General features: G+C 37.7%; 1 protein-coding gene across 1 annotated transcript; it reads right to left on the bottom strand.

Annotated features, from left to right (window-relative positions):
- Positions 1–1646: 1646 nt before the first annotated feature.
- Positions 1647–24562, bottom strand: LOC310642002 (tyrosine 3-monooxygenase-like; the record flags this gene model as incomplete). Its single annotated transcript, XM_083365379.1, has 12 exons — positions 1647–1806; positions 2728–2861; positions 9222–9317; positions 10250–10306; positions 13439–13508; positions 16374–16509; positions 18596–18741; positions 20532–20582; positions 21239–21306; positions 22476–22564; positions 23127–23301; positions 24428–24562. 12 exons carry the CDS (start codon positions 24560–24562, stop codon positions 1647–1649), a joined length of 1317 nt encoding a protein of 438 aa, XP_083221505.1.

The raw sequence follows: 24562 nt of genomic DNA, 5'->3' as shown, positions 1-24562 counted from the left end.
ACCAAGGTGGTGCCCAAAAACTCTTCTGTGGATTTCAGCATAGCAAGCATTTTTTAGAAGAAAAGCAGCAGGTGAAAGAAGGAATTATCAGAAAATTCTCAAGGGGAATATAATATTAAATCAGGAGAGCAACTAATAGCAGAAGGATATAGTTGTCAATGGTCTTCCTATTTACAGTTAGCAGAATGATTCAAAATAGGTAAAAAAACTTATGGAACAAAAGAAGGCATAGTTTGAAGTACAATATGGATCTATATTGAACATATAATTGCTATTTTTTTAAAAAAAACTTTGTTGATATTTTAAACAGAACAAGAACAGGTTAAATAATGTATGATAAAATCAGCCAAGAATTTTAGTTGTAATATACAGATGGATCAGTGGAAAAACATGCAGTTAAAAGGGTTCAAATTTATATTAGGGTTGTGATCTTAAAAATAATGCGACTTGAACTTTCATAATAATGCAATTCTGGGTGATGTATTTATTTACTGTCTTTCATTTACTTACAATACGAAATAAATAACCATGCAGTGTTACTAGACAAACTGGCAAGACAAATCATCATAGTCTAGAGATCAACTGATTAGACAAATAATCTCAACAAAAGAATGGATAAACAAGTAGGTACAATGAATTTGGTCTGCTGCTAGACATTTTAAAGTCTTAAAAAGAAATAAAAGAAGACACTATTCCAGAAAAGAGAAAAGATAATCAGAGCTACTTTAATTATCCACTATTAATGGAATATAATAACTGAGCCAGTTGTAGATGAATCAGATAAATTCATGAAGGACAGATTTGCCTATCACTATTTAGTCATGAACTCCCATGTGCAGAAAGCCTCTTTCATGGTGGCATCTAACTAACTTCCCAGAAAGGCCCAATGGGACCTTCTTTATGTTCATTGCATGAAGAACTCTTCTCCACTCCCACCGAGAATGTGGGAGATTGTGCAAATTTTAATAAACATGATTATTTAAAGTACATGATTTGTGCTTTCCCATTTTACTGTGGCACTTTATATAAAATATTTATGTTTACAGTGATATACAGTATCCTCCTTGTTTTGTCAGGACTCTTTTATTTTAAAGTTTTGTCACCTAAAATCATCCAGAGAATCCTATTACTAGGCAGGGTGCAAAGAATGATGATATTGATAACACTGATTTAAAAAACAAGATATAAATCCTAAAATGTATTCTTCCCAATCACAATTCCTGAACAACATTGACTTGTGGACTTTCCACAGAATTTTAACTATCAGTGATTGAGGGCCTTTGATCTAGTCAGGCAGGGCTACATCAAAAAAACAAGACAATAAAGAAATACAAATGACTTGTTTACAAGCAGCAAACTTATTTTCCAATAAAAGGTAATGCAAGAATAAAACTTGTTTTCCAGCAAAATGTAATACAAGAATGAAACAAATTGTCATTGAGCATTTCCCCCAAAAATATCTGATTTGCAATTCACAAGGCTTCTTGTTCCTCTTGTTTGGCAAAACCTTTCATTGACTTTCTACATTTAAATGGACTGATTGCCTACTCATTTTTTCCAGTATTGCAGACAATTTACTTAAATAAGGAAAGATGCTCACTATTCTAATGGTTGTCTTATTCCTACTATAAATTAGGACCATTATTTTACAAAAACTTTTCCAAAACATGGCAGAGAGTTATCAGTTCCTCTTTCAAGCGAGTGGCAATTTCTGATAGTTTCTGTGGTGAATCAAGAACTTCCACATTGCAGGTAACAGGGTTGTAGTGAAGAGGAAAAGGCTTCTTGATTGTAAGAGCATATTTCCTATGGAGCAAGGAACAAAAGATGTATTTCTGGTCTGAAGAAAAGAATGGTCTTTTCCAGTTGCATGACAACATAACGTGCCATTACCTCTAGCACTAAAGCAAGATTATTATTATTTTTTAAGATGGGTGTGCTATCTGAAATATGAGGGGAATCTCATGGTTCTTCCCCTGCCTTTGATCGACCTAGACATATATCATTAGGGTTTTTAATAAGAACCTTCAAATGTTAAAAAAAATGTGAAGGTCCTAGTAACCTTTATTTCCAAGAAGACATCTGGGACCCCTTTTTTGGAAAATAAAATAGATGAATAGCTGCACCCCAGTATGTCTAATTGCCCAGAAAAGGAACACGTAAACATAGATAGCATAGAATGTTCTAAGGAAGTGAGTGGCTAGAACAATTGACATACGTGCTCTGTAACTAGTTATGTCCATCATGGGAATCATTCTCTGAATGGCTCTCACCAGCAAATAATTTATAATTGCATCCTCAGTATGTTTATACACTCCAAAGATACTAATGCCAACTGTCTAAAAAGACCAGGAGTCCCTGCTACATATTAATGAAAGAAGTTCTAAACCAAGATTACACAACTTTTTAAAGTTGTGGGTTCCATTCACCTTGAAAGTCACATCGAGTTCATGACCAAAAAAAAATATGGATGGGATTACTTTGCTTCAAACAAAGTTTAAATTTAATTAACATTTCATTAAATTGCCAAATATCGTTTATGATTATTCCCATATATCTAATAGTTTTCCTTCCCCCAAATTGAAAATCATATCTCAGGATCAGTTTCACAAGGATTCTACAGAATATATTTGATCATGGGCATCTAGAGATTGCAGGTTTTGCACTCATGCTATAAATTCAGATCAACCTAATCTGGTGATATGAATCTACCATCTTTATACTTACTGTAGCTGAGACTTTGCATCTTCAAAACAGTCTGCTACAAAGTAAATGGATTGAAAGGTCTGGTCATGATAAGGTTGGACCACCATCACATCTGGATCAAAGGGTTTATATTCTGGCTTTTCTGATAAAGCATACTTTTAGTGAAGAAGAACAGAAGAATTCATTTTAGATTGAAGTCAACTCTGTTGACAACACAATAGATAATTGAGAGGAACCAAGGATCTGAAGTGAATGGATGGATAGGGTGGTAGAGTGAAATTTCCATGAAATCCAGGGAGCTTCAAGAAAAGTTGTTTTAAATTTTGCTTTCCCACATCATAGAAACAGTTTTCTGTGCAAACCAACATTTAATTCAGCTTTTTCAGAGTTCAGATTTATTTGATTTGCACATTGCTAATGTCCAGCTTTGTACATTTTTAAAGACAGGTGAGAAGGAGCAAGCTTAAGCAAAACCTATTTCTCATCTAAACTGAAAAGTATTCGATTTTAATTTTTAAACTCTACATGGAACTACTTAAACTGTGAATTGGGACATCCTGTTACATTTTTCCTTCCTTCCTTCCTTCCTTCCTTCCTCCCTCCCTCCCTCCCTCCCTCCCTCCTTTCTTTCTTTCTTTCTTTCTTTCTTTCTTTCTTTCTTTCTTTCTTTCTTTCTTTCTTTCTTTCCCTTCTAGTTAGTTTTGATTCCTGGCAAATGCCTGGACAAGTCCCTTTCTTGGTAAGATTTCATTGGTTTGCTATTGCTGCTTTCCAAGAACTGAAAGAGAGTGACTAGCCCAAGGTCACAGAGCTGGCTGCATGCTTAAAGAGAGACTAGAACCTCACCATTTCTGGGTTTCTACCATGATGCCTTAACAACTACACCAAACTGTCTCTATTACACTAAGCATCATGTAAGGTAAAGGTAAAGGTTCCCCCGCACGTGTGTGCTAGTCATTTCTGACTCTAGGGGCCGGTGCTCATCTCCGTTTCAAAGCCGAAGAGCCAGCGCTTGTCCGAGGACGTCTCCGTGGTCATGTGGCTGGCATGACTAGACGCCAAAGGCGCACGGAACGCTGTTACCTTCCCACCGGAGTGGTCCCTATTTTTCTACTTGCATTTTTACGTGCTTTCGAACTGCTAGGTTGGCAGAAGGTGGGACGAGTAACAGGTGCTCACTCTGCTACGCGGCACTTGGGATTCGACCCGCCAAACTGCCGACCTTCTGATCGACAAGCTCAGCATCCTAACCCACTGAGCCACCGCGTCCCTCTAAGCATCATGATACGGAATCAAATAATATCTCTCCCCAATCAACTAACGTGACTCATAAAAGAAATACATTTTACTCTTGCATGCAAAAAGGATGTGGCTGCTTTAATTAATAATAAAGAGGTGCTATGCTCATGCCCAGATATTTCAAAGGACATTTCCAGCAAAGTATATTGACCAGTCTCTTTGGTACCTGGAGCATTGTTGTTACTGTAGTCTTTTTTTTAAAATAATAACTTTATGAAAGTTTATAAGTACAAAGATAAAAGACTAATTCAAACTAAGAAAAAATATAGAAAGCAAAGCAAAGAAAAAGAGAAGTGCAAAGAGATTTTTAAAAAAGAAAATTTAAAAAACAAGAAAAAGAGCTATATAAAAGATTTCCACTCTCTCTAGTCAAGTATAAAACGTAACACCTTCTCTAATATTTTTTAAAACTCTTATTCCCATATCTCATCCCTTATCAATAATCAAACTGTAAAAAGGTAGCATTTGGTACTAATCAACAAAAATTTGGTAAAAGCTACTAGAATTAGTAACACACACATACACACAAACACATTAACTTTAATCAAATAAATCCATTACATAATCTAACCTATCACTTTCTTTAAGAAATAAAACAAATCTCTCCCCTCTTATAAACAGATCTTTAAAATTTCATTGTTCAGTCTTAGTAAAAAAAAAAGAAAATCCATTTATAGCTATCAGAAACTGGTATATATTATTTGATCTTGGTCAAATAAGTATATTTTATAATCCTTCTATTTACTTTTTTAAAATTTGATTTTTAATCCCATCAAATAACATCCCATAGGCTGATTTCTTAGCATTTGCTCTTTGTTTCCTTTCAGGAATAGCTTCAGGAGTTTAGCACATCCCTTTTGTAAAGCCAAAATAAAAAAGCTTTCCAAATAATTGTTCCGAATTACTATTCGTATGTTTCCTTTACATAGTATCAGCTGGTTTTGTTTGTAAGTCCATTGTGCCATCTTTTTCCATGTCATATTCTGACATTTTTAAATCCATTTTCAGACCCAGTGTCTTTTTTCCATGTCACTTTTGTAATCTCGCATATTTTTAAAAATTACATTCAAATCAGTCTCATTCTCTGTATTATCCAATAAAATCTATGCTTCTTCTATATCCTTTGTTTTAGTATCAGATAATCTTACATAATTTCTGAGTTCCATAACAGCCTTAATTTCTTCTGTACTCAAATAGTATTGCTCCCTTGGATCTTTTCTCCTTTAATTATACTTAATTCTCTCAAATTCCCTCTGGTCAATCTTCAAAATTCCCTCTTATCATCTGTTTATTTTCCAGTCAGCAAACCTTTCTTTCAGGAGTATTTCTTACAGTTAATTTGAAAGCCTTCATATATTCTTTTATTAAAAAATTAAACACCCACAGGAAATATGGTTTCAAGTGCATCTAAGTCATTAACTTTCCAACATCCACATTCTAGTCTCTTTTTTTTTTGCTGTTTTCCAAAAAAGAAAGTTCTTCTTTTTAATGCTTAAACGTACATGGAACTTCTTTCATCCAGAGTAGAAGGAGATTCTCCCAATGGAATAAAGCATATCCTTTGGAAGGTTCTACACTTCTAGTAAATGAATAATGAGCAACTTCCTAGATTAGTTAAGAAAGGCGAACCCATTGACTCTTTGAAGATGCTTAGCCATGGCTTAGGCAAGATGTTTTCCCCCCTGGCTCCCAGAGCTATCAAACTGGATTGAGATGGCTATCTCTTTGTTGGGAGATACTGTATGGTGCAAACTTGTGGGTGATCATTGTTCTCTCTCCTTGATCCAGAGAGGAGTTCCAAGAAGCTGATACATTTACCAGTTCCTCTAGTCCAGGGGTAGGCAACCTCAGCTCTTTTATGACTCGTGGACTTCAACTCCCAGAATTCCTCAGTCAGCATAGCTGACTGAGGAATTCTGGGAGTTGAAGTCCACGAGTCATAAAAGAGCCGAGGTTGCCTACCCCTGGTCTAGTCAATTCCTCTATTGTTGACTCCACAAACGTGGAGCTGCCTTCAGTCTGCCATTACAACCCTGGAAGTCCTTGCTACTGTATTTCTTAATTTCCAAAAAGGTGGAAAAAGAGTGTTCATAGCAGCTTTACCCAGCTTTGGCACTCTCCAGATACATGGGTTCTCAATTCCCAGGATTCTCAGGCACAATGATTATTGCTGAGATTTGATTTGGCAGCTGGAATCCATGAATTTGGATGGTGTCCAGCTTATGTAAAGCTGCTCCAGAGAAACATCCTTGCCTGTGTCCTCATATTATGACTCTTATTGGAAGTGTCAGGAAAAGAAAGAAAAAGAAGAAGAGATAAAGAGGATGTCTTTCCAGAAATAATGATGGTATTCTAATATAACTCAATAAATCCCAAATTTAATTTGTGTCAAAACTGGGCAAATCTTATTGAAACTCCTCTGATTTCTAATTTGACCCCTCCCTGATCTTTTCCATGCTCAAAAGTTACACAGGATCAGATCTAGTTGTAGCTGGATGGCTATCACTAAGGAATTCCAAAGAGGTAAATTAAACTGGGAAGCTAAAAAAAATCCATAATAAAGGCACTGAGAGGCTGCTTCTAAGGCTGGCTTTTGGTCATGTACAGGAATCATAAGGAGTTAAACTAGCTAGCCTGAGAGTATCTTTTTTCTGTACCAGCCTGCTACCGGCCCTGCAGAAAAGGCAGGGACAACCCCTTTTACAAGAAGGCAAGAGGCTGGAACTAAGCCTGCCAAATTTATTAACATAAAAACATAAACAGAGCAAAGAGAGCAAAGAGAGCAAACACGAACCATGAAACAGGAGCTATTCAAACGGTTGCCTTCAGCAAACCAGCCCTCCCACACATTCCCCTTTTAAACAGTTCAGGGCGTGGCTTCTCTCTGCCTCCTTCCGAGGTGCCCCATTGCCTTCCTCTGTTTACTCCTGATTGACTGCCTCCTGCGTCGGGCGTCCTTGAACAGGGCCAGCTGTGGGTCATCTTCATCCACGCTGTCAGGCTCACACAGCTGGGTCTGCGTCGTGACCAGATGGGAGGGGCCTGGCTGAGGGCTCTGTGGAGCCTCAATATTATTCTCAGCAAGCTCTCCAACACCCCCCTCCTCCTCCTCTGAATCGTCCGACCCAACTGCCGAACCCACAAGCTGACCCTGAATCACAACAATCTTTATATTTTGAAACTTATAATATCTCCCAAAGTCAAAATAGGAAATTTAGGACAAAAAAAGCAGCCTTAATTCCCTTCCAAATGCTGAATTTTAGCTGGACTTAAGCTCTATTATTTACTTTGTAATTGCATGGTGCTTAGTCGATTCTCCCTGTGAATATTCCTTAAATCTAAACTAGATCCATTTGTAATAATACGCAGATACATAATGCTCGAGGCTTACCAATACATGTTGAAAAGTTTTTATAATCTCAGACCCAGCTTTTCTTTCAGAATCTGTCATCCTTGAAGTGGGAAGATACGCTTAAAAAGTGCTTGATGACCCCACATAACCCTTCACAATGAAGGGAGGTTTGTTTTTCAGCAAATGAAGCACGCAGAGGAAAAACGCCTGCCAGCTGTGAACTATGGGCCATTACATTTTACTGTACATGGGCTCAACTCCAGCCTGGGTGTTAACACAAAATTCATTCTATATAATGCAGAACAGCTGAACATACAGTAAAAATATAGTGCAAAACTGAGTTTGTTGGTCAGTTTTCTAAAGTTCAAGACACATCACATTCACTGGCATGGTAAGATATGGGTTCAGATAGAGTATGTTTAAATGTCACCTCCCATTTGAAGGACAAAACCGTGTTACAAAGCCAAATGGTACTTGAAAATGAACTCTGAAATTTGCCTTCTTTTAAAAATACGGCTAGTCATTGCTTTATAAACAGATGTATTTAACAACAGCATTACAACTGGAATCATTTTGGATAGCTCCAGCTAGGACAGCCAAGTGAAATCTTCCACCCATAGTGGTGCCTTAAAGATATACCAGACTACGTCGCCTGTAATTCTCAGCCAGCATGGTTAGAACAAGTGAGGTAGATGCTGGCGTAGCATCAAGCAGTGGCCAGGAGTATATACATTAGAGGCACTTTATGTCTCTATAAAAATTCATTGAATTTAAAGCAGGTCCATTAAAAACAATAGGATTTAAATTAGGCATGACCGACTGTAAATCTCATCTACTTAACTGAATTACTGTAAGTGTTACTAATTTGGGGGAAAATTTAACTTCAGTATGTCTGTATGCTAGGTCATCTGAGAACAGTTCTAAATGAGATCTAACTTAATTCAGGGGCATCCATAGAGTGGGACATGAAGGAAAGCAGATATTTAATTGAGGTCCCGTTCCTTTTTTCCATGTGCTACATATTTTTATGCATATTGTACATAAAAATAAATTGTCATAAAAAAACCACCTCCGAACATTTCTACTGTAGTTCCATTTATTTTAATGGATCCATTCTACTTATGACTAGGTTTGAATCCAAGCCACACATTTTAAATACAGGTAGTCCTAGGCTTATGACTACAATCAAGCCCTAAATTTTACATTGCTGAGCAAGACAGTTGTTAAGTGAATTTTGCCCCATTATACAACCTTTCTTGCCGCAATTGTTAAGCGAAACACTGCATCTGTTAGGCTAATAACACCGCGGTTAAGTGAATCTGGCTTCCCCATTGACTCTGTTGTTAAAAGGTCACAAAAGGGGATCATGTGAACTTGGGACACTGCAACAGTCATAAATAGGCCAATTGTCAAACATCCAAATTTTGATCACATGCCCACAGGGATGCTGCAATGGTCATAAATATGAAAACCAGTCATAAGTCACTTTTGTTTGCTGTTGTAACTTTGAATGGCCACTAAAGAAATGAATGTGTTGTAACTTTGAATGGTCACTAAAGAAATGAGTGTAAGTTAAGGACTCCTACACTGAAAGCATGACCAATCTGAGCCTTCATTATAATTGGTTGATGAGAAGTATCTTGTTCATCATTAAAACCCTGTGGAAGTTTTATTTCATTTTAAAATAAATGTATAAACCTCTGGCTCTGAGCTACTTCCAGTGTTCATATAAACCTCTGGCTCTGAGCTACTTCCAGTGTTCCCGGCTGGTAATCCCTATCTATTGCTAAATATTACACACTTCTAAGCTGTTGATGTTTCTAGGGAAGACATATATCAGACAAAAATATTTTAAAAAACTTACTATCAGTTCCCCATAGGAAGAGAGGAGACCAGCTCCATAGGCTTTGATAGATTCATTTTGTTTGCAGAGACCGAACTCAACTGTAAACCAATAGAACTAAGAAGAAGAGATTATTAGAACTTATCTGAGAAGGAAGAAACAGATTAATGAGAACAAATTGTGAGGAGTAATAGAAATTTTCCAATTCTTAATCCAGAATTTGCTACCACTCATCCTTGTGTTAGTGGAATTGTTTGTTCATCTGCCTTGGTATTCCTTTGTTGTGATGAGAAAGTATTATGTTGGCAACCTTTCAATTTTATCACTGTATCTCTACTTGATACAACATTTGATGCATTCTGGAAAAACAACAACAGCACAATATCCACCAGCTGAATTGGGACCACCAAAGTTCACTTCTGTAAAGGAAAAGGGGGAATGCAAATATGTCCCAATGGGAATTGCTTCTATCTAACCACTTTTTCCAATGTTACACCTTCCTAGTGTATTAGAAAACACTTCCTATTTGGATGGTTGGAGATAGCCATGCTATGGGTGCTTGGATCCTGGATGGCTGGATATGGGGAGGAATGCTATACTATGAGAACATTTTGCAAGAAGTACCCAAGATAATAGAATATCTCTCCCTTTCTCTCAACATGTCTGTAAGGACAGCACAAGCTGCATTTTCTTGCAGAAAATAAGTAATATTTCCTGGCTCTTTGGAAAGCATAGAATATTTATATGATATGTTCTATTGATGTGCATTACTGCATACATGTGATTCCTTTGGCATTGTATTTCTGCTGTGAAAATGTGTGTAGGAGATGACCAGGCTGAGCCCGAGGGAGGGGACAAACACATCAAAAGTCAAGAGTCCCTGCATGCCTGCAAGAGATCAAATGCTTTTCTTATCTCCCGCTCATTTCCCTTAACGGCCAGTTGGTCAGATTCTTGTAGAGCGCTTAAGCTTACAATAAATCTTTATACTTATTAACTGCCTGAATCTCCTGATTTCCCCTGTGCTTGACAATGTGATTTGTACTCACTGTTGATAATTTTTCAATATCTTCATCAGATGCTCCAAGAGAAGCCAGCCCAATATCCTAAATCAAGCATATTGATTTTTATTAAAATCATAAGATGTTTTGCCACTCCATTCCATAAAAACCTTTCAGAATTATATCTTCTTTTTTGTTGTTAAAAAGGAAAAAAATAACAGAACACAAAGAAATATATATATAGTAAAAAAAAAAGAAAGAGCAGAGTTATATTATTTTCAGTAGCATCTTCAGGAGGTCACGACCTCTCCCCACGAGGGGCAGGGCTTGCACGGCAATGCTACATTTTATTTATTAAATTTTTAATGCCATCCATCATCCCTGCAAAGTGACTCTGGGTGGCTTACATGTTATAAAACAAGTTAAAAATAATAATAATAATAATAAAAATTTTAAACATGAAATATTAATGTTATTTTATTGTTAAAAATCATTATTGATTTAATTATAGCATTAATTATTAAGGTTATAATAAAAATATGAAAGCATTGCTTTGTCATTCTGTTTCCCTACTCCTTCCCTTTAGGACCCAGCAGCGTACCATACCAGTCAAGAAGAAAGAATTAAAAAATATGCTGTAAAAAGTCCCCTGGTCTGTAACTTAAGAAGGGGAAAAAATTTGGAAGCTGAAGACTTCTCATGTGAACTAAACTCAAGCAAATGTTCAGTTCGGAAAACTGTCTCCATTTAATCCAGTATACTTTTGCTGACAGTAGTCACTGAAGTACTGTAGGTGCAGGAAGCCAAAAGATTGCTCACAACGTTGTCCTTCATCAACTGACCAGAGATATTATATGGTTCCCTGGAACTCAGAGGTCTAATAACAATAGCTGGACACGTTCTCCATTAATTTACTTATGAGAACACAGAGCCTTTTCCCAGGAATGTTTATACTGCAATCAAGGTTGTCATCTTTAGGATAAACATCTGTAGGGTTTGTTCTGCCTGCAACTTCCCTTAGGTCAATTTATTATTTCGTGATTGTTAATAATGCAATATAGAGCCAGGACTTCATATTTGGATTCTTATTTAGCCAAGAAAAAGAATGTATGGAAGTGAAGCATATACTCTCTAATATGAAATAATCCACCCCGTGTGATTTGAACATCTGGCAACTTCGGTGCAGAGCTGTAAATCAGATGGTTTATCCTAAAGCAATTTAAGCCAGCGTTGCTCAGTCCAACCCAGGCAACAGCTGCTTGCTGAAAATGGCCTGTGCAGCATTTGAAAGGAGGTATAACAGGAGACAGTTTGCCATTATCCGCTGCTGCTGCTACTGTTGCTCTCCAGAAAGTTATGGAACAATCAGCTGGTCCAAAATGCAATGACACAGGAAGTGTGGGCCCATTTTAATATGGCCATGAAATTCCACCACTCTGCAAGCTGCACTGGTTAACACTCAGCTTCTAGGTATGATTCAAGTGCTCGCTGTTGTCTATAAAGTTCATCGTGACATGAAGTCAGGTTATTTGAGGGATGGATCACCTATATCCCATATTCATTCATTAATATCAGGCAGAGCTGGTACTTTTCAGCTCCTTCAAGTAAGCTATGCCAACTATCAGGATCCAGGAAGTGGTGCCATGGCACCTGTCCTTTGAAGTGCTATTTCCCCTCATAAATGCATGTGACTTCCACTTTAATGATATTTTGGGGGGGTCTTCAAAAATGTAGATATTGTCCCAGGCCTTGGGATAGAGCACGTGAAGATTTTTTAAACATATGGGATATGGTAAGTTTTTTCTATCAGCTGAAATCTATCCTCCTCCACCTCCTCAGGAGCTGTGGTGGTGCAGTGGTTAGAAAGGAGTACTGCAGGGTACTTCTGCTGACTGCCAGGTGTCAGCAGTTCAACAATTCGATTCTCACCGACTAAAGGTTGACTTAGCCTTCTATCCTTCCGAGGTCGGTAAAATGAGGACCCAGATTGATTCTGTAAACTGCTTAGAGAGGGCTGTAAAGCATTGTGAAGTGGCATATAAGTCTAAGTGCTATTGCTTCTATTGTTGATGTTGCTATTGTTATCATCATTATTTCCCAAACTTTAAACTTATTACATGGTAAAAATGCTTTTAATAGACATGTTACTACATATTTTTATTTTTGAAGGAAAATATTTGTAGCTCAGGGTTGAAATGAGGGGTCCTTGGTGCTCTGTTTTTCTTGCAGACGTTTCATTACCTTAATTGATGATGTTACCTAGTTAGAGTAATGAAATGTCTGCAAGAAAACAAGCAAGCTCAGAGAGCACCAAGGACCCCTCATTTTTATTTTTCTACATCACCCTACTTTAAAACCTTGATTATGTTTTGCTTTTATGCTTTATAAATTCCTCTAGAAAAATATTTTTAAAATACATACAAATGTACAGTAGATAGACTCAGCCTTTTGTTTACACTTAAGAGCTAGAGTGACCCCTTCTGGTTTCATGAGTGAGGTTCAGAATCCACATAGCTGCCTAGAAAAACTTACCTTCTCTATCAAATTTCCTAACATTCCTCCAACTTCTGCTGTGTTTTGCAAAACTTTGCCCTAAAAATTAATTCTGCTTTGGTAGGTACCATTAGACAGAAATTATGGTCATCTCCTATCTGGTCTAAATTACCAAGTAAGATGTCAGGTAGAACACTGCCTCATACTAGGTCAAGCTGTTTGTCTAGCTCAATATTAACTATATTCTCTGAAAGAGTTGAACAAAAGAAAGTTTTTTGCAGATGTTAATAAGAATTCCAGAGGAGGAAATAATTTTTGTAGAAGACGTAAATGGAGTGCTAGATCCAAGCTTAGACAAATCATCCCAAAGGAAAAAAAAGGAAGACAGCTTCCAAGAAAAGAAAGATAACTTCCAAGTATACATACAGACAAATTTATATATATATAGAGAGAGAGAGAGAGAGAGAGTGGATATATATATTTATATATATATAAATATATAAATCCACTCTAATATTGACATAACATCCCAATGTTAATTCTTTTAAATTTGATTGTGGTTGTTGTTTGTTTTCATTTGTTTGCTGTGTTGTGCTGTGTTAGTTAATGGTTCAGAGAATTATAAAACTCAAAACATGGGTTAATGATTTAATTACTCAAGTATATTCCATGAACACAATCAATATGTGAACCATCACCATGCCAGGGGCATTCCTTCCATCAGAATAAGGAGAACAAAATTACCTGTGAAAACTGAGCAAAGTCCATATCAGCTAACATGGGAACATGGCCCAGTAGTTCGTGGCAACAATCCCTGCCAAAATAAACAGATTAAAAATTGCCATAATGGTGTCACCTCATTTTTAATAAGTGAAAACTCTTGATTGCCACATCAAACCACAGAAATCCTATGATCTACAGTATATATGTACCGTCTTGTTGTTTCAGCGGTTTGTTTTCTGCTATACAGTATTGAAAAACCTTGACATAACCGATTCTCCAGGTGGCGTGTGGATTTCAAAAGCTATGCAGGACTCAATTTCCTACCTATTTTGCATGTTTACCAAAGGACTACCCTGAGCAGACACAATCCAAATTCAAAGCAAATGGAGCATCCATAGACCAGTTCCCAAGGTGGCCCAAAACTACTGCAGCATACACCTGGCATATTCAGTCCTCTATCAGTTGAGGAAGTCAGAAACCTTGAGGGACAGGTATCAGAACACGAGTACTTTTAATTTGGAAAGGTCTCCAAATGATCCTATAGCCAGCCATTTCTGAAATGGATGAAATGGCCAGCCAGATGAAGGTGCAGCTCCATTATGAAATATTTTAAAATATATCTTATTCTCTAACATAAGATTTAGATGAGTGAATCAGCCAGTGTTTTGGAGTTTAATAGCCAGTCAGAGTGCTGGCTGGAGTCTTTCGTCATAATAATGCTTTGTCTGGTTGCACATCCCCAAAGAAGTAACTGATTAAGTCAGCTCACCACAGTGCTTGGATATATAACATGCTCCATGTGTACATGCACAGCTACAGTCTCAACTGGGTGGTTGGCATAATACACTGGCAGGTGGCATTGAAGGAGAGATGGTAGCTGGGGCGGAAAGCTGGTGGTCATGGAAACATGGTTGCACAGTTTCTTTTTTAAAAAGGGGGCAGAAGCTCAAACATAAAATGATACACTAATTCCCACAATATAAGAGTGGATGGTAAAGGTGATGGAATTAGCGGAGATGGCAAATTGTTTTAATTGTTCCATGCGCCTTGGAGTATAGTCATGCTGGCTGCATGAAAATGGAAGCATCTTCAGACAACACTTGGCTAAGAAACAGAGATGAGCACTTGCCCTTAGAGTTGGACATGACTGGACAAGGAAAACCTTTATCTTTTATCTAGTTTTCTTTCTACGGTATTTGGAAACTACTGGATTTTTGCTTGAAACAGAAAAAAAACCCAGAACTTTGATTTTAGGTTTTGATATTAGAATGAATTAGTTATTATATAAATGGCTTGGAATGTTGTGAAATGTAAAGAAAAAGGCTGAGGTTGTAATTATTTTTTTGTATTTTATTGCACTGAAATAAGTTGGTAGTCACTATTTCTTTCTTTCTTTCTTTCTTTCTTTCTTTCTTTCTTCCTTTCTTTCTTTCTTTCTTTGCACTTCACTCTCTCTTCCTTTCTCTCAGTTCTCTAATTTTTGTTTCTTTTTGTATGTTTATCTTATAATGAAACTCAGTAAAATCTATAAAGAAAGACAGCAGCAACGGGGTACCAGCCAATAAAAAGATCTTAGGGATCCAGTGATGGCTCAGGATCCTCCCAAACCAAAATGCCAATGTATATTAACATTGACCTTAACTGTGTTGGCTGGCCCCATTGAGTATTATGGTGTCAGATCACAGATACCCCATCCAAGGAACAGACCACTGTAGTGCTGGTAAAGAGGTTTTATATTATATTGTTGTTTTAAATATCATTCATTACTGTATAAGACCTGTGGTGGGACAGTGGTTAGAATGCAGTACTGAAGGCTACTTCTGCTGACTGCTGGCTGTCAGCAGTTCGATCCTCACTGGCTCAAGGTTGACTCAGCAAATGAGGATCAGATTGTTGGGATCAATATGTTGACTCTGTAAACCACTTAGAGAGGGCTATAAAGCACTGTGAAGTGGTATGTAAGTCTAAGTGCTATTGCTATTGCTATATAGAAGATGTAAGATACATACAGTATCATGAAAAATTCCGAATGAGAATGTTCCTTCCTTTTTACATGAGCTGCATACAATTCCATGCCTTTGCAAAGTTGTATTTAGGAGGAGTTTTTTCAGACTAGGTTTACACTACAAATTGTTCTGTTCCATCTTTTCTTTGGTAGCTGACCAGACTACCATCTGTGCCTGTAAAAATATATTGATTTCTTTTCCACTTTGAAAAACTACAAAACAAACTGCAAAGTAAAGAAGGAAGAATACCTGTCTCTTCCAATATTGGTCTCCTATCAGAGAATGCAACTGGAAGAAAGAAGGGAGAAAGAGAAGTAGGAAGTCTGAATGGGTGGGAGTACACATGAGCAACCCATGTGTAGTTTAAATTTCAGAGAAATTTATACAAACATTTTTTAAATGATAGAATTTGGCAGTGCCCATGCTGATATTGCTATTGCTAAGCACATTTGATTTGTACTTAGACTGTAAGCCGCCCTGAGTCTTCGGAGAAAGGCAGGATATAAATGGGATTAAAATAAAATAAAAATAAAAAATATTGGATTCTGATGTCAAAAGTTGAAAAGAATGTAATAAAATATGGCTGAAAACAAAACTGATGGATAAAAGAAATGAGTGTGTAGCCTAGCCAGAAAAGAGTGTTGGGTGTGAACACATCATAAATGATTGAGGCTGACAGTGAACAACTGTGTGAGTGCTAAGTGAGCAAGAATCTTAAATGCTTCCTACCTTTTTTTTGCCTACAAGTTACTTTTTAAGAATTACATCCCTTGTGTCCCAATTCTGGAAAAACTGAAATGCTGGCTTTGCCTTCTTCAAACTGGAATCATCCAACATTTTGAGACCATGGTTGGCAATTCCAGGGCACGGCATCAGTAGCAGCTGTTAAAATGCAGCCTTCAGTGACACACTTAGAAAATCATGACATGTACCAAATTACTTCTACTTACGGTTCTGGAGAATGCATGGGTGATGACCAATGTCTTATGTACTGAGTACTCTGGAAGACACGAAATGCCAGGGCAGCAAGGAAATCCCGAGCAGATAGTAGCCCTGCAGCTGGTCTCAACCTGAAGCCTGTTCTTTCTATAAGAGAAATTTACAATGCAGTTCGAGTCGTGGTGAAAATATATTTATACCTGAGGAATGATGCAATGTACCAAGCTCTGCTGTTACTTTATTATTCCATGTTCATGTTTATTGTTCTGCCCTGAAAATGTCTCTGTTTCACACGTGCACTTCTTGTTAATGTAGGGCTCTTCCCTTTTGTATTCTATTCTTCTGCAGGATTGTAACTTCCCATCTAGTCATGGAACCTTGGATAAATGATTTTGGAACTTTCTCAGGGTATTTGCCCCTCACAGAGCAACATGCAAAAATGTAAGAAAATCAAACAAGTTCACAGTGATATCTCCAAGGGAAGTGGGGGAGGAAGATCTGAAAATGAACTCTACTACTAAAAGAAAGGTGATGCCTGCTCAGAAATGTCAAGGATTGAGTATGAGCTGTTCCCATAGAGTCAGAAGCTTTGCCCCAAAGTTGGAAGCTATCCTTGGGAACATTAATCCTTTCACCTGCCCTTATCTGTTGTCTTTTCTGGATAAAACTCCCCACAGACTTTTCTGGGCTACTTGAATGGATTGGTATCTTTGTCCTCTTCTATTGTCTCATCAAAGATCAGGAACTCAAGGCAACTCCCTGTGAACTACTGTAGGCTGGCTTAAGAAAGAGTCACTGATCCAAAGATTCAAAGTGGATCTCCCTAATGCCAATTCCCAGCCATTAAACACAATGCTGTCTAAATGGGAACCATGAGGCTATAAGCTAAAACACAGAGGGGAAACCATTAAGCTATAAGCTCATAGTGTTCAAAGTCAGCAAACGTCATCAACTGTGTTCTTGAGATGTTGTCATGAAAAGAGAAGCTGTTCAGTATAATTGATTTCATCAGGTTTATAGCTCTGGTGGTGCCTGTGATTCCATAAAAGCTGCTATCATCATCTCTTTCAGAGGTTTCCTTTGAGGTCAATTAAAGTCCTCTTGAATCCGTGAGAATAAGTTTAAGAAGGCAGTGTGACAAATGACACATTTCAACTCTAACTAGCAAGCACGTATTGCAGCACATGGATAGGAGCTAATAAGGACAGAAGCAGCACCCATTTGAGACATGCAGACGGAGTACTTATGGGGCTCTTTTCCGGCTAAGGTTTAAGAGCATACAATAGTGGCCAAAAAGTGTACAGTAGAAATGCCATCTTTGGTTAAGTTTCCACCAATTTTTCTTCTAATTTCTTTATAACTGTAGCCTTGTTCACTTAATAATACTATTTTACATTGCTTTCTGGGCAACCAGTCAACTCTTTGCACCATTACTTTAATTTTATTACGTTTTACAAGCTCACTCAATGAAAGAACACAAAAAAACTCCAACCAACTTGATAGTGATCACATGACACACTGACAAATGTCCCCCTCTCAGCTTCAATACATGACATCAATAACTGAATCCTACTGTGATCTGATTGGCTCATTCCCAAAACAAGATGACACCTGATTGGCTCTCTAAACCCTCATGCTCATTGGCTACAATCAGATGAAGGAAAGCTACCTGATATCAACCTAAGCAAGTTGTGCTTCCTTTTTCTGGTTATTTGACTATAGCTTTTCATAGAATACAGTACAGATAATCGAACAAACTTTGTTGCATTACATTCTTGATTAAATTATCTTTCCACTGATAGATAATGTCATGGTACTACTCCAAAAAAAGTGGTGTTATTAGCCATCAAACCTCACTTTTTTAAAAATTAACACCAGTGTGTAGGTTTCCAAAGGTAGTCCTGGAGTACTGCTGCCTTTGGCAAATTTCAAAAACTGGCTGACTTCCCAAAACTACGAGCTTCTTCAGCTGCATAAACCTTCAGAGTAGAATGCTAATTATTGGGCTAGAAACAGTGGTGGGATTCAGCCAGTTCACACCACTTCGGCAGAACCAGTAGCTAATTTTTTGTTGCCCAGGCCCAGAATGGATTTCCGGAAGTGGCATCCACACAGAGAACCGGTTGTCCACATATTTGAATCCCACCACTAGCTAGAAAGAAGTGCCACATTGCTTGGCCTGGAGGCTCCTTGAAGTGTGTTTCTACACTAGCAATCCTACAATTGTGCTAACCTGTTAGAAAAGCAGAGACATCTTGGAGTTGAGGGATACAATCCGCTTGGTATCCACAATATTTTTCTAGTTGATGAAAGGCTTCCAGGTACTGCTTACAGGCATGGGTGGGGTAGAGGGCACTCAGCTTCTGGTAAATTTCTTTCCTGAAAATAACAATTGTTAACTAGCAAAAAGTTCACTTAAAAATGAATAAAAAATAAATCAGAGTCTGTATTTTGTGTCCACTGAGTCTACAAATGGACTACCATGATCACCATTTTCTTATTTTGACCCTTCCCTCCTCATGGATGCTTCTGCTCCAAAAATTCTTACTATAATGTTTTATGAGGAATCCTTGGTGCTCTCTGAGTTTTCCTGTTTTCTTATAGACGTTTCATTACCCAAACTAGGTAACGTCATCAGTGCTGGTAAGGAGTGGGATTTGCCCTCCATTTATATTCTAGTAACCTTTCCTACTTTGGTGCCCTCTAGATTCAATGGACTGTGTCTTTTATCATCCCCAATAAATGTGGGGTGCTTCAAATTGTATTCTAGTACATTGGAAAGGTAACAGTCTGGAGAATTTGGCCACATGAATAGCTGAACATTTAAAATAAAAATAAATATAGTGTTGGTGGTGATGTAGTGTTATATATGACAGCATAAGGAATTATTAAATGTAGGAATGGTAAGAATAATAGCAGATATATTTTATTTTAATTACCTGCAAATGAAATGAAATGATATTCAGTTTGTATTCTGGACCCGTCCATTAGTGTGAAGAATTTGGTCTACTCAAAAATCAAATACAGATGCCAAATGGAACCAGTTACATATCTCGAGTTTGAAATGGAATATTGTACTGGCAATACTAGACCAACCTTTCCTACATTGGTGCCCTCTAGATTCAATGGACTGTGTCTTTTATCATCCCCAATAAATGTGGGGTGCTTCAAATTGTATTCTAGTACATTGGAAAGGTAACAGTCTGGAGAATTTGGCCACATGAATAGCTGAACATTTAAAATAAAATAAATATAGACAACTCAGCTCGTTTCCTTAAGTACCGTAATATGACTGCTCTTTTTTCTAAGGAAAGATGGGCAAAGACATGTATTTTTTATGGGTGTGAAAGATACTGTAGCATACAAAAGTTCCATGAATCACTATTTATCTAAACTGCAATACAAGCACAGCAAAACGAGCTTAAAGTACTATTGCAGGTAGACCTCAACTTACAACCAGAACTGGGATCAGAATATCCATTGTTAAGCAAGGCAGTTGTTAAATGAGTCACACCTGATTTTAATGACTTTTTTCCACAGTTGTTAAGTGAATTGGTGTAGTTGTAAAGTAAATCATGCAGTTGTTAAGTGAATCCAGCTTCCCCCATTGACTTCGCTTGTTGGAAGCCAGTTGGGAAGGTTGCAAATGGCGATCACATGACCCTGGGATGTTGCCACAGTCATAAATTCATGCTGGTTGCCAAGCATATGAATTTTGATCCTATGATGTGGGGCTGCTCTGACAGGCTGCTCTGAGAGGACCAGTTACAAGTTACTTTTTTCCAGGGCCATTGTAGCTTTGAATGGTTGCTAAGTATTTGATTATAAGTTTAGGACTACCTATACTGTAGATGAACATGAAAACTGCAAAATAGCAATAGCAATAGACTTATATACTGCTTTACAGCCCTCTCTAAGCAGTTTACAGAGTCAGCCTATGTCCTCATTTTACTGACCTTGGAAGGATGGAAGGCTGAGTCAACCCTGAGGCAGTGAGATTCGAACTGCCAAACTGCAGGCAGCGAGCAGTCAGCAGAAGTAGCCTGCAGTACTGCATTCTAACCACTGTGCCACCATTGGCAGTGGCACTGTCAATTCCCCATATGCAGAAATCCCTTCCATGAATCACTATTTATCTGACTTCACATACGTTGAAGTCATACACTTACCAAGTAGCAGTTTCTTCAGCAGTGTACTCAACTCTTGGCAAAGGGTCGCCCCTGGAAAGGCAAAGAGAATCAAAATAGCTTCCATCTTTGAGCTTTTTATATTCGGTATATATGATCCATATTGCCAAGCTTCACACAGCCAGGCAAAATTAAGAAAGCAGATTTCAGTAGGCTATCTTTAATGCTAAGCTGGAGTAAATACAGGAACCTAGAAACTGCACTATGATTTTCCTAAGCTCATTTATAGGAGCTAATTAAGGCAGAGTCTCTGAATACTGTATGTTCAAATGCTTTTTCCCAGAGTTTTCTGCACTTGGGCTGAGTTGTCATTTGTGAGATAAGCTGTCCCGCTGCTCCCTCCCCCCCATTTTTAACATATGTGTTTTCTTCCATTTCTCTCTTGGTCTCCCCAAAACCTCTCACAATTGCTAGTTCTTGACGGGTTTTCTTAAGGTATTTTATCAAGGAAGGCTGACAACGCAGGAAGCCATAGATCTTTAATGAATCAACCCAGTGCTCAAATTTTCAGGCAGAACTGCATAGCTGTTGGCTTGAGGGCCACACCAGGCTTTGGAGAACATATCAGGGCTGCATTCTGAAAATGAGTGGAGCCATGTCCTGTTTTGGGTACCTTAAAATTAAGGACGAAGGTATTCAGATTACATAAAGCTTATTCTTTTGTTCAGTTATTAATTTGTTGCACTTACTGTCTATAGTTAAATGCCAGCTCAGCAATAAAAGCCCTCCTTTTCCTATATTCTGGATCAGCATAACCCTAAAAGAAAAAGAAGAAGAAAAATGCTGCTTGCCAAAATCTAGTGCTTGGATTTAATTGTGACAATGAAAAGAGAATTTTAGAAAATCTGAAACTTAAGTGAACATGAACAAGAAGTATATATCGGAGGTGGTGACCCTTTGAGAGCTGTATGCAACGAAGTTTCATTTTGATGTATGCCGATTGGTGTACATTCAAAGTGACAATAAAGTTATCATTACATTGGGACAAAAGATTTCAGATTTTTTTTCATGGTGCCCTTAAAAAGATGAGAAACAGAGACACGATAAGCGATTTGCTGACTTGTTTTGAGTAGGTGGGTTTTGCCTTGCCTTTCAGCTTCACTCTGGAGGCAGTGTATGAAACCAAACTCGCATAAAATTAGGAGTTTGTTGTATTCCTTGACTATAAATGGGGAGGAAAGAACCAAGTACCAGTAAACGAGAATGTTTGTAGCTGAGGGTTGAAATGAGGAGTCCTTCCGTGCTCTCTGAGCTTGATTGTTTTCTTGCAGACTTTTCATTCCACAAACTACATAACCTCATTGGTCACTAGCATTAGTCACTAGCACTGATTATGTTACCTAATTTGGGTAATGAAACATCTGCAAGAAAATAACCAAGCTTGGAGAGCACCAAAGACTCCTCAAAGAGCCAAGTGACAATTGACATGTAGAGAAAACCCTTCCATACTTTTGGTGTAATTGATCCATCTAGGATTCCATAAAATGTTTTCATCTTTTGTTCAGTTTGGTTCAATAGCTACAACCAAAACCCAATTTGCCATTGTTTGGGACTATAAGAGTCTTGCCCAGCTCTTATTTTGCCTTCAGTGGAATATGTGTAGATCTATTTGGATTTGAGCAAGCATGTGTTGTTGCAGTTTCATCTCTCTTCTACATAAGCCCCATCACTATCAGTCCTCCTTCATTAAAAAAAATAGTTTAGTTTTTAGAGGACAACATCAGCATGGACAGCCAGTCTTCAATCTATATTCTGAACAGTGGTTGTAAGAAGAGTAATTATGCTAGGAAAAATAAAAAGAGCAACTATCTTCAACTGGATGGTTATGGTACCAAGAAGCCTCTATTTTATTATTGGTCCAAGATTTGATAGGGATGTTGGTAACTCCAAGCCTAAATAATTTAGAAAGATACAAACTTAACTTACTGGGTGGTCAAAATTCAGATCAGGGTCGAACTTGGTGATCAGATGATGGCAGTAGTCGAGTTCTCTGATTTTCTTTGGGAACCATGGAACTGTTGACAATAGTATCAATTGCACATTGTAAGAATGTGACATTTATAGGCTTCATGAGAGTAGCAATTTATTTGTTCAGGGGTATCACATACACTATTTTTTTTCAGTGTGGTACCTTCAGAGATGTTTACCCCACAAAGCCACAAATCGAAAACAGTCTAGAAATTCTGATAGTTGTAGTTTCAATATTTCTGTAGATAGGCTCAAGCTATACAGTCAGACAAAGAAGTTGATAAATGAGATCATTATGAAAATAATCTTGACTTTACCAGCTGAGGGATTGTTTAGGAACTGATGAATATAATGCCAATGTTCCTTCATTATCAATTGAAAGACCTCTGCTTATCAACATGACATTTTGTTACAATAATAAATAGAATCTAAATCCATACAGAGAAACTATTGTACAGACAAAATGTGGCTCTTGAATCACATATTATCTTTAAGATTCTGTCTAATGGCCTTTAAAATCTTAGCATGTTGGTTTAATTATAGGAATCCCTGGTGTATACTGAAGAGGTATATTAGGAAGAAAGAAGGTAAAAGCCTTTTATGACATACCTTTTTCTTCTCTGATAGCTTCCACATCCTCTGCCACTCTCTTCAAGGAATTTAAAAGACTGCTAACCTCACAGTCCTGAACTTCACATCTTACAAAAAATTCAAGGTTGCCATCAGCGTTCTTTGATATTCCAGCTGCTCTGCTTTCAAAATGATGGATTTTGGCTTCAAACATCTATAAAAGCCCAACACAGGAAGACTTTTTTTAAAAAACCACTTTAGTTTGTTAAAGTAAACGAAGCGCAAACCTGTTTTTTCTTCTAAGAATATTTCCCTTTAATACTCAAAACAGATCAACCACTTCCCAAAATATTAATCACTCCCCTAATAAACAATTCATAATATCTCTTGTTTATTTTCACACAGAGTAGAAGCTACAACCATAGAACTCTCCAATATATCTGAATTATGCTTAGAATTCCCAAAGATGCTTCCGAGTGTGCAAAGTGTGAACCAAATCTAAAGGCAGCTGTGTGTTTTGCCTGTAGATGTGCAACAGCTCAGAAAAAATGTTGTTACTCCTGATAACAGAATTATTATTTTTGTTCTCTACTTCCCCTTTAAGTTGAAGAGTGCTGCTGATACAGGGCAAAAGATAAAGATGTGTTTAAATCTGGCAGATACCTCAAGAGAAAGAGTACAAGAACAGCCACGAGCTCACAGAGATGCTGTAGGAGGTATGATGTTACAATTAAAGGAACTAGTAGTACTAATTTTAAATCCCCATCTAGCTCCAAAAAAAAATCTTGGACTAGTTAGTTTCTCTGTTAAAATCATCCCATGGAATTTTCATTAGGATAACATGATGAGGAAGGAAGAGACAGTGTCTGTGCTACTTTGAACTCCTTGGAAGAAATCCAGGATGGGAATTTAATGTACTAAGTAGCACAAACAGTACTGAATGAACGTGCATGAAACATCAAAAGAGAATGGTTGAGTTTCCTTGCCAAAAATATCCAAATATATGTGTGAAATATATTAATGCAGTTTATCGTTTGCCTTCTACTGCTAAGCTTGTAAGCTGCCCTGAGTCTTCGGAGAAGGGCGGGATATATTTATTTTAAAAAAAATTAAAAAAAAAATGGGCTGGGTATCTATTGATATAATTCCATACAGCAGGAAATCCAGCCTATCCTGAACTATGGAATTGGGGTAAAGTGTGCCAGGAGGTGCTTTCAGTGTCAGCTTTCTACAGCCTGTTTCCTTCCACGAACCGAACCCCAAGCTTTAATGGCCTTTTCTCTTTAGAAGACACAAGGTGTGAACCTGTCGGTATAAGGCGGAACTTTCAACAGACGTACCTCGAAAACTCGAGCTGTCTTGGAGATGCTGGCTTTCTTCTTGTTGCTCAGGGCGAAGGTGAGGGTCAGCATAGCGCTCCGCTCTTCTCTTCTCCGAGTCAGATCCGGGGATAGCTGCGTCTCTGACGGCTCCAT

The sequence above is a fragment of the Vipera ursinii genome, assembly GCF_947247035.1.
Source record: "Vipera ursinii genome assembly, chromosome: 6".
NCBI lineage: Eukaryota > Metazoa > Chordata > Lepidosauria > Squamata > Viperidae > Vipera > Vipera ursinii.
This window is presented reverse-complemented; position numbering and strand designations above follow the sequence as displayed.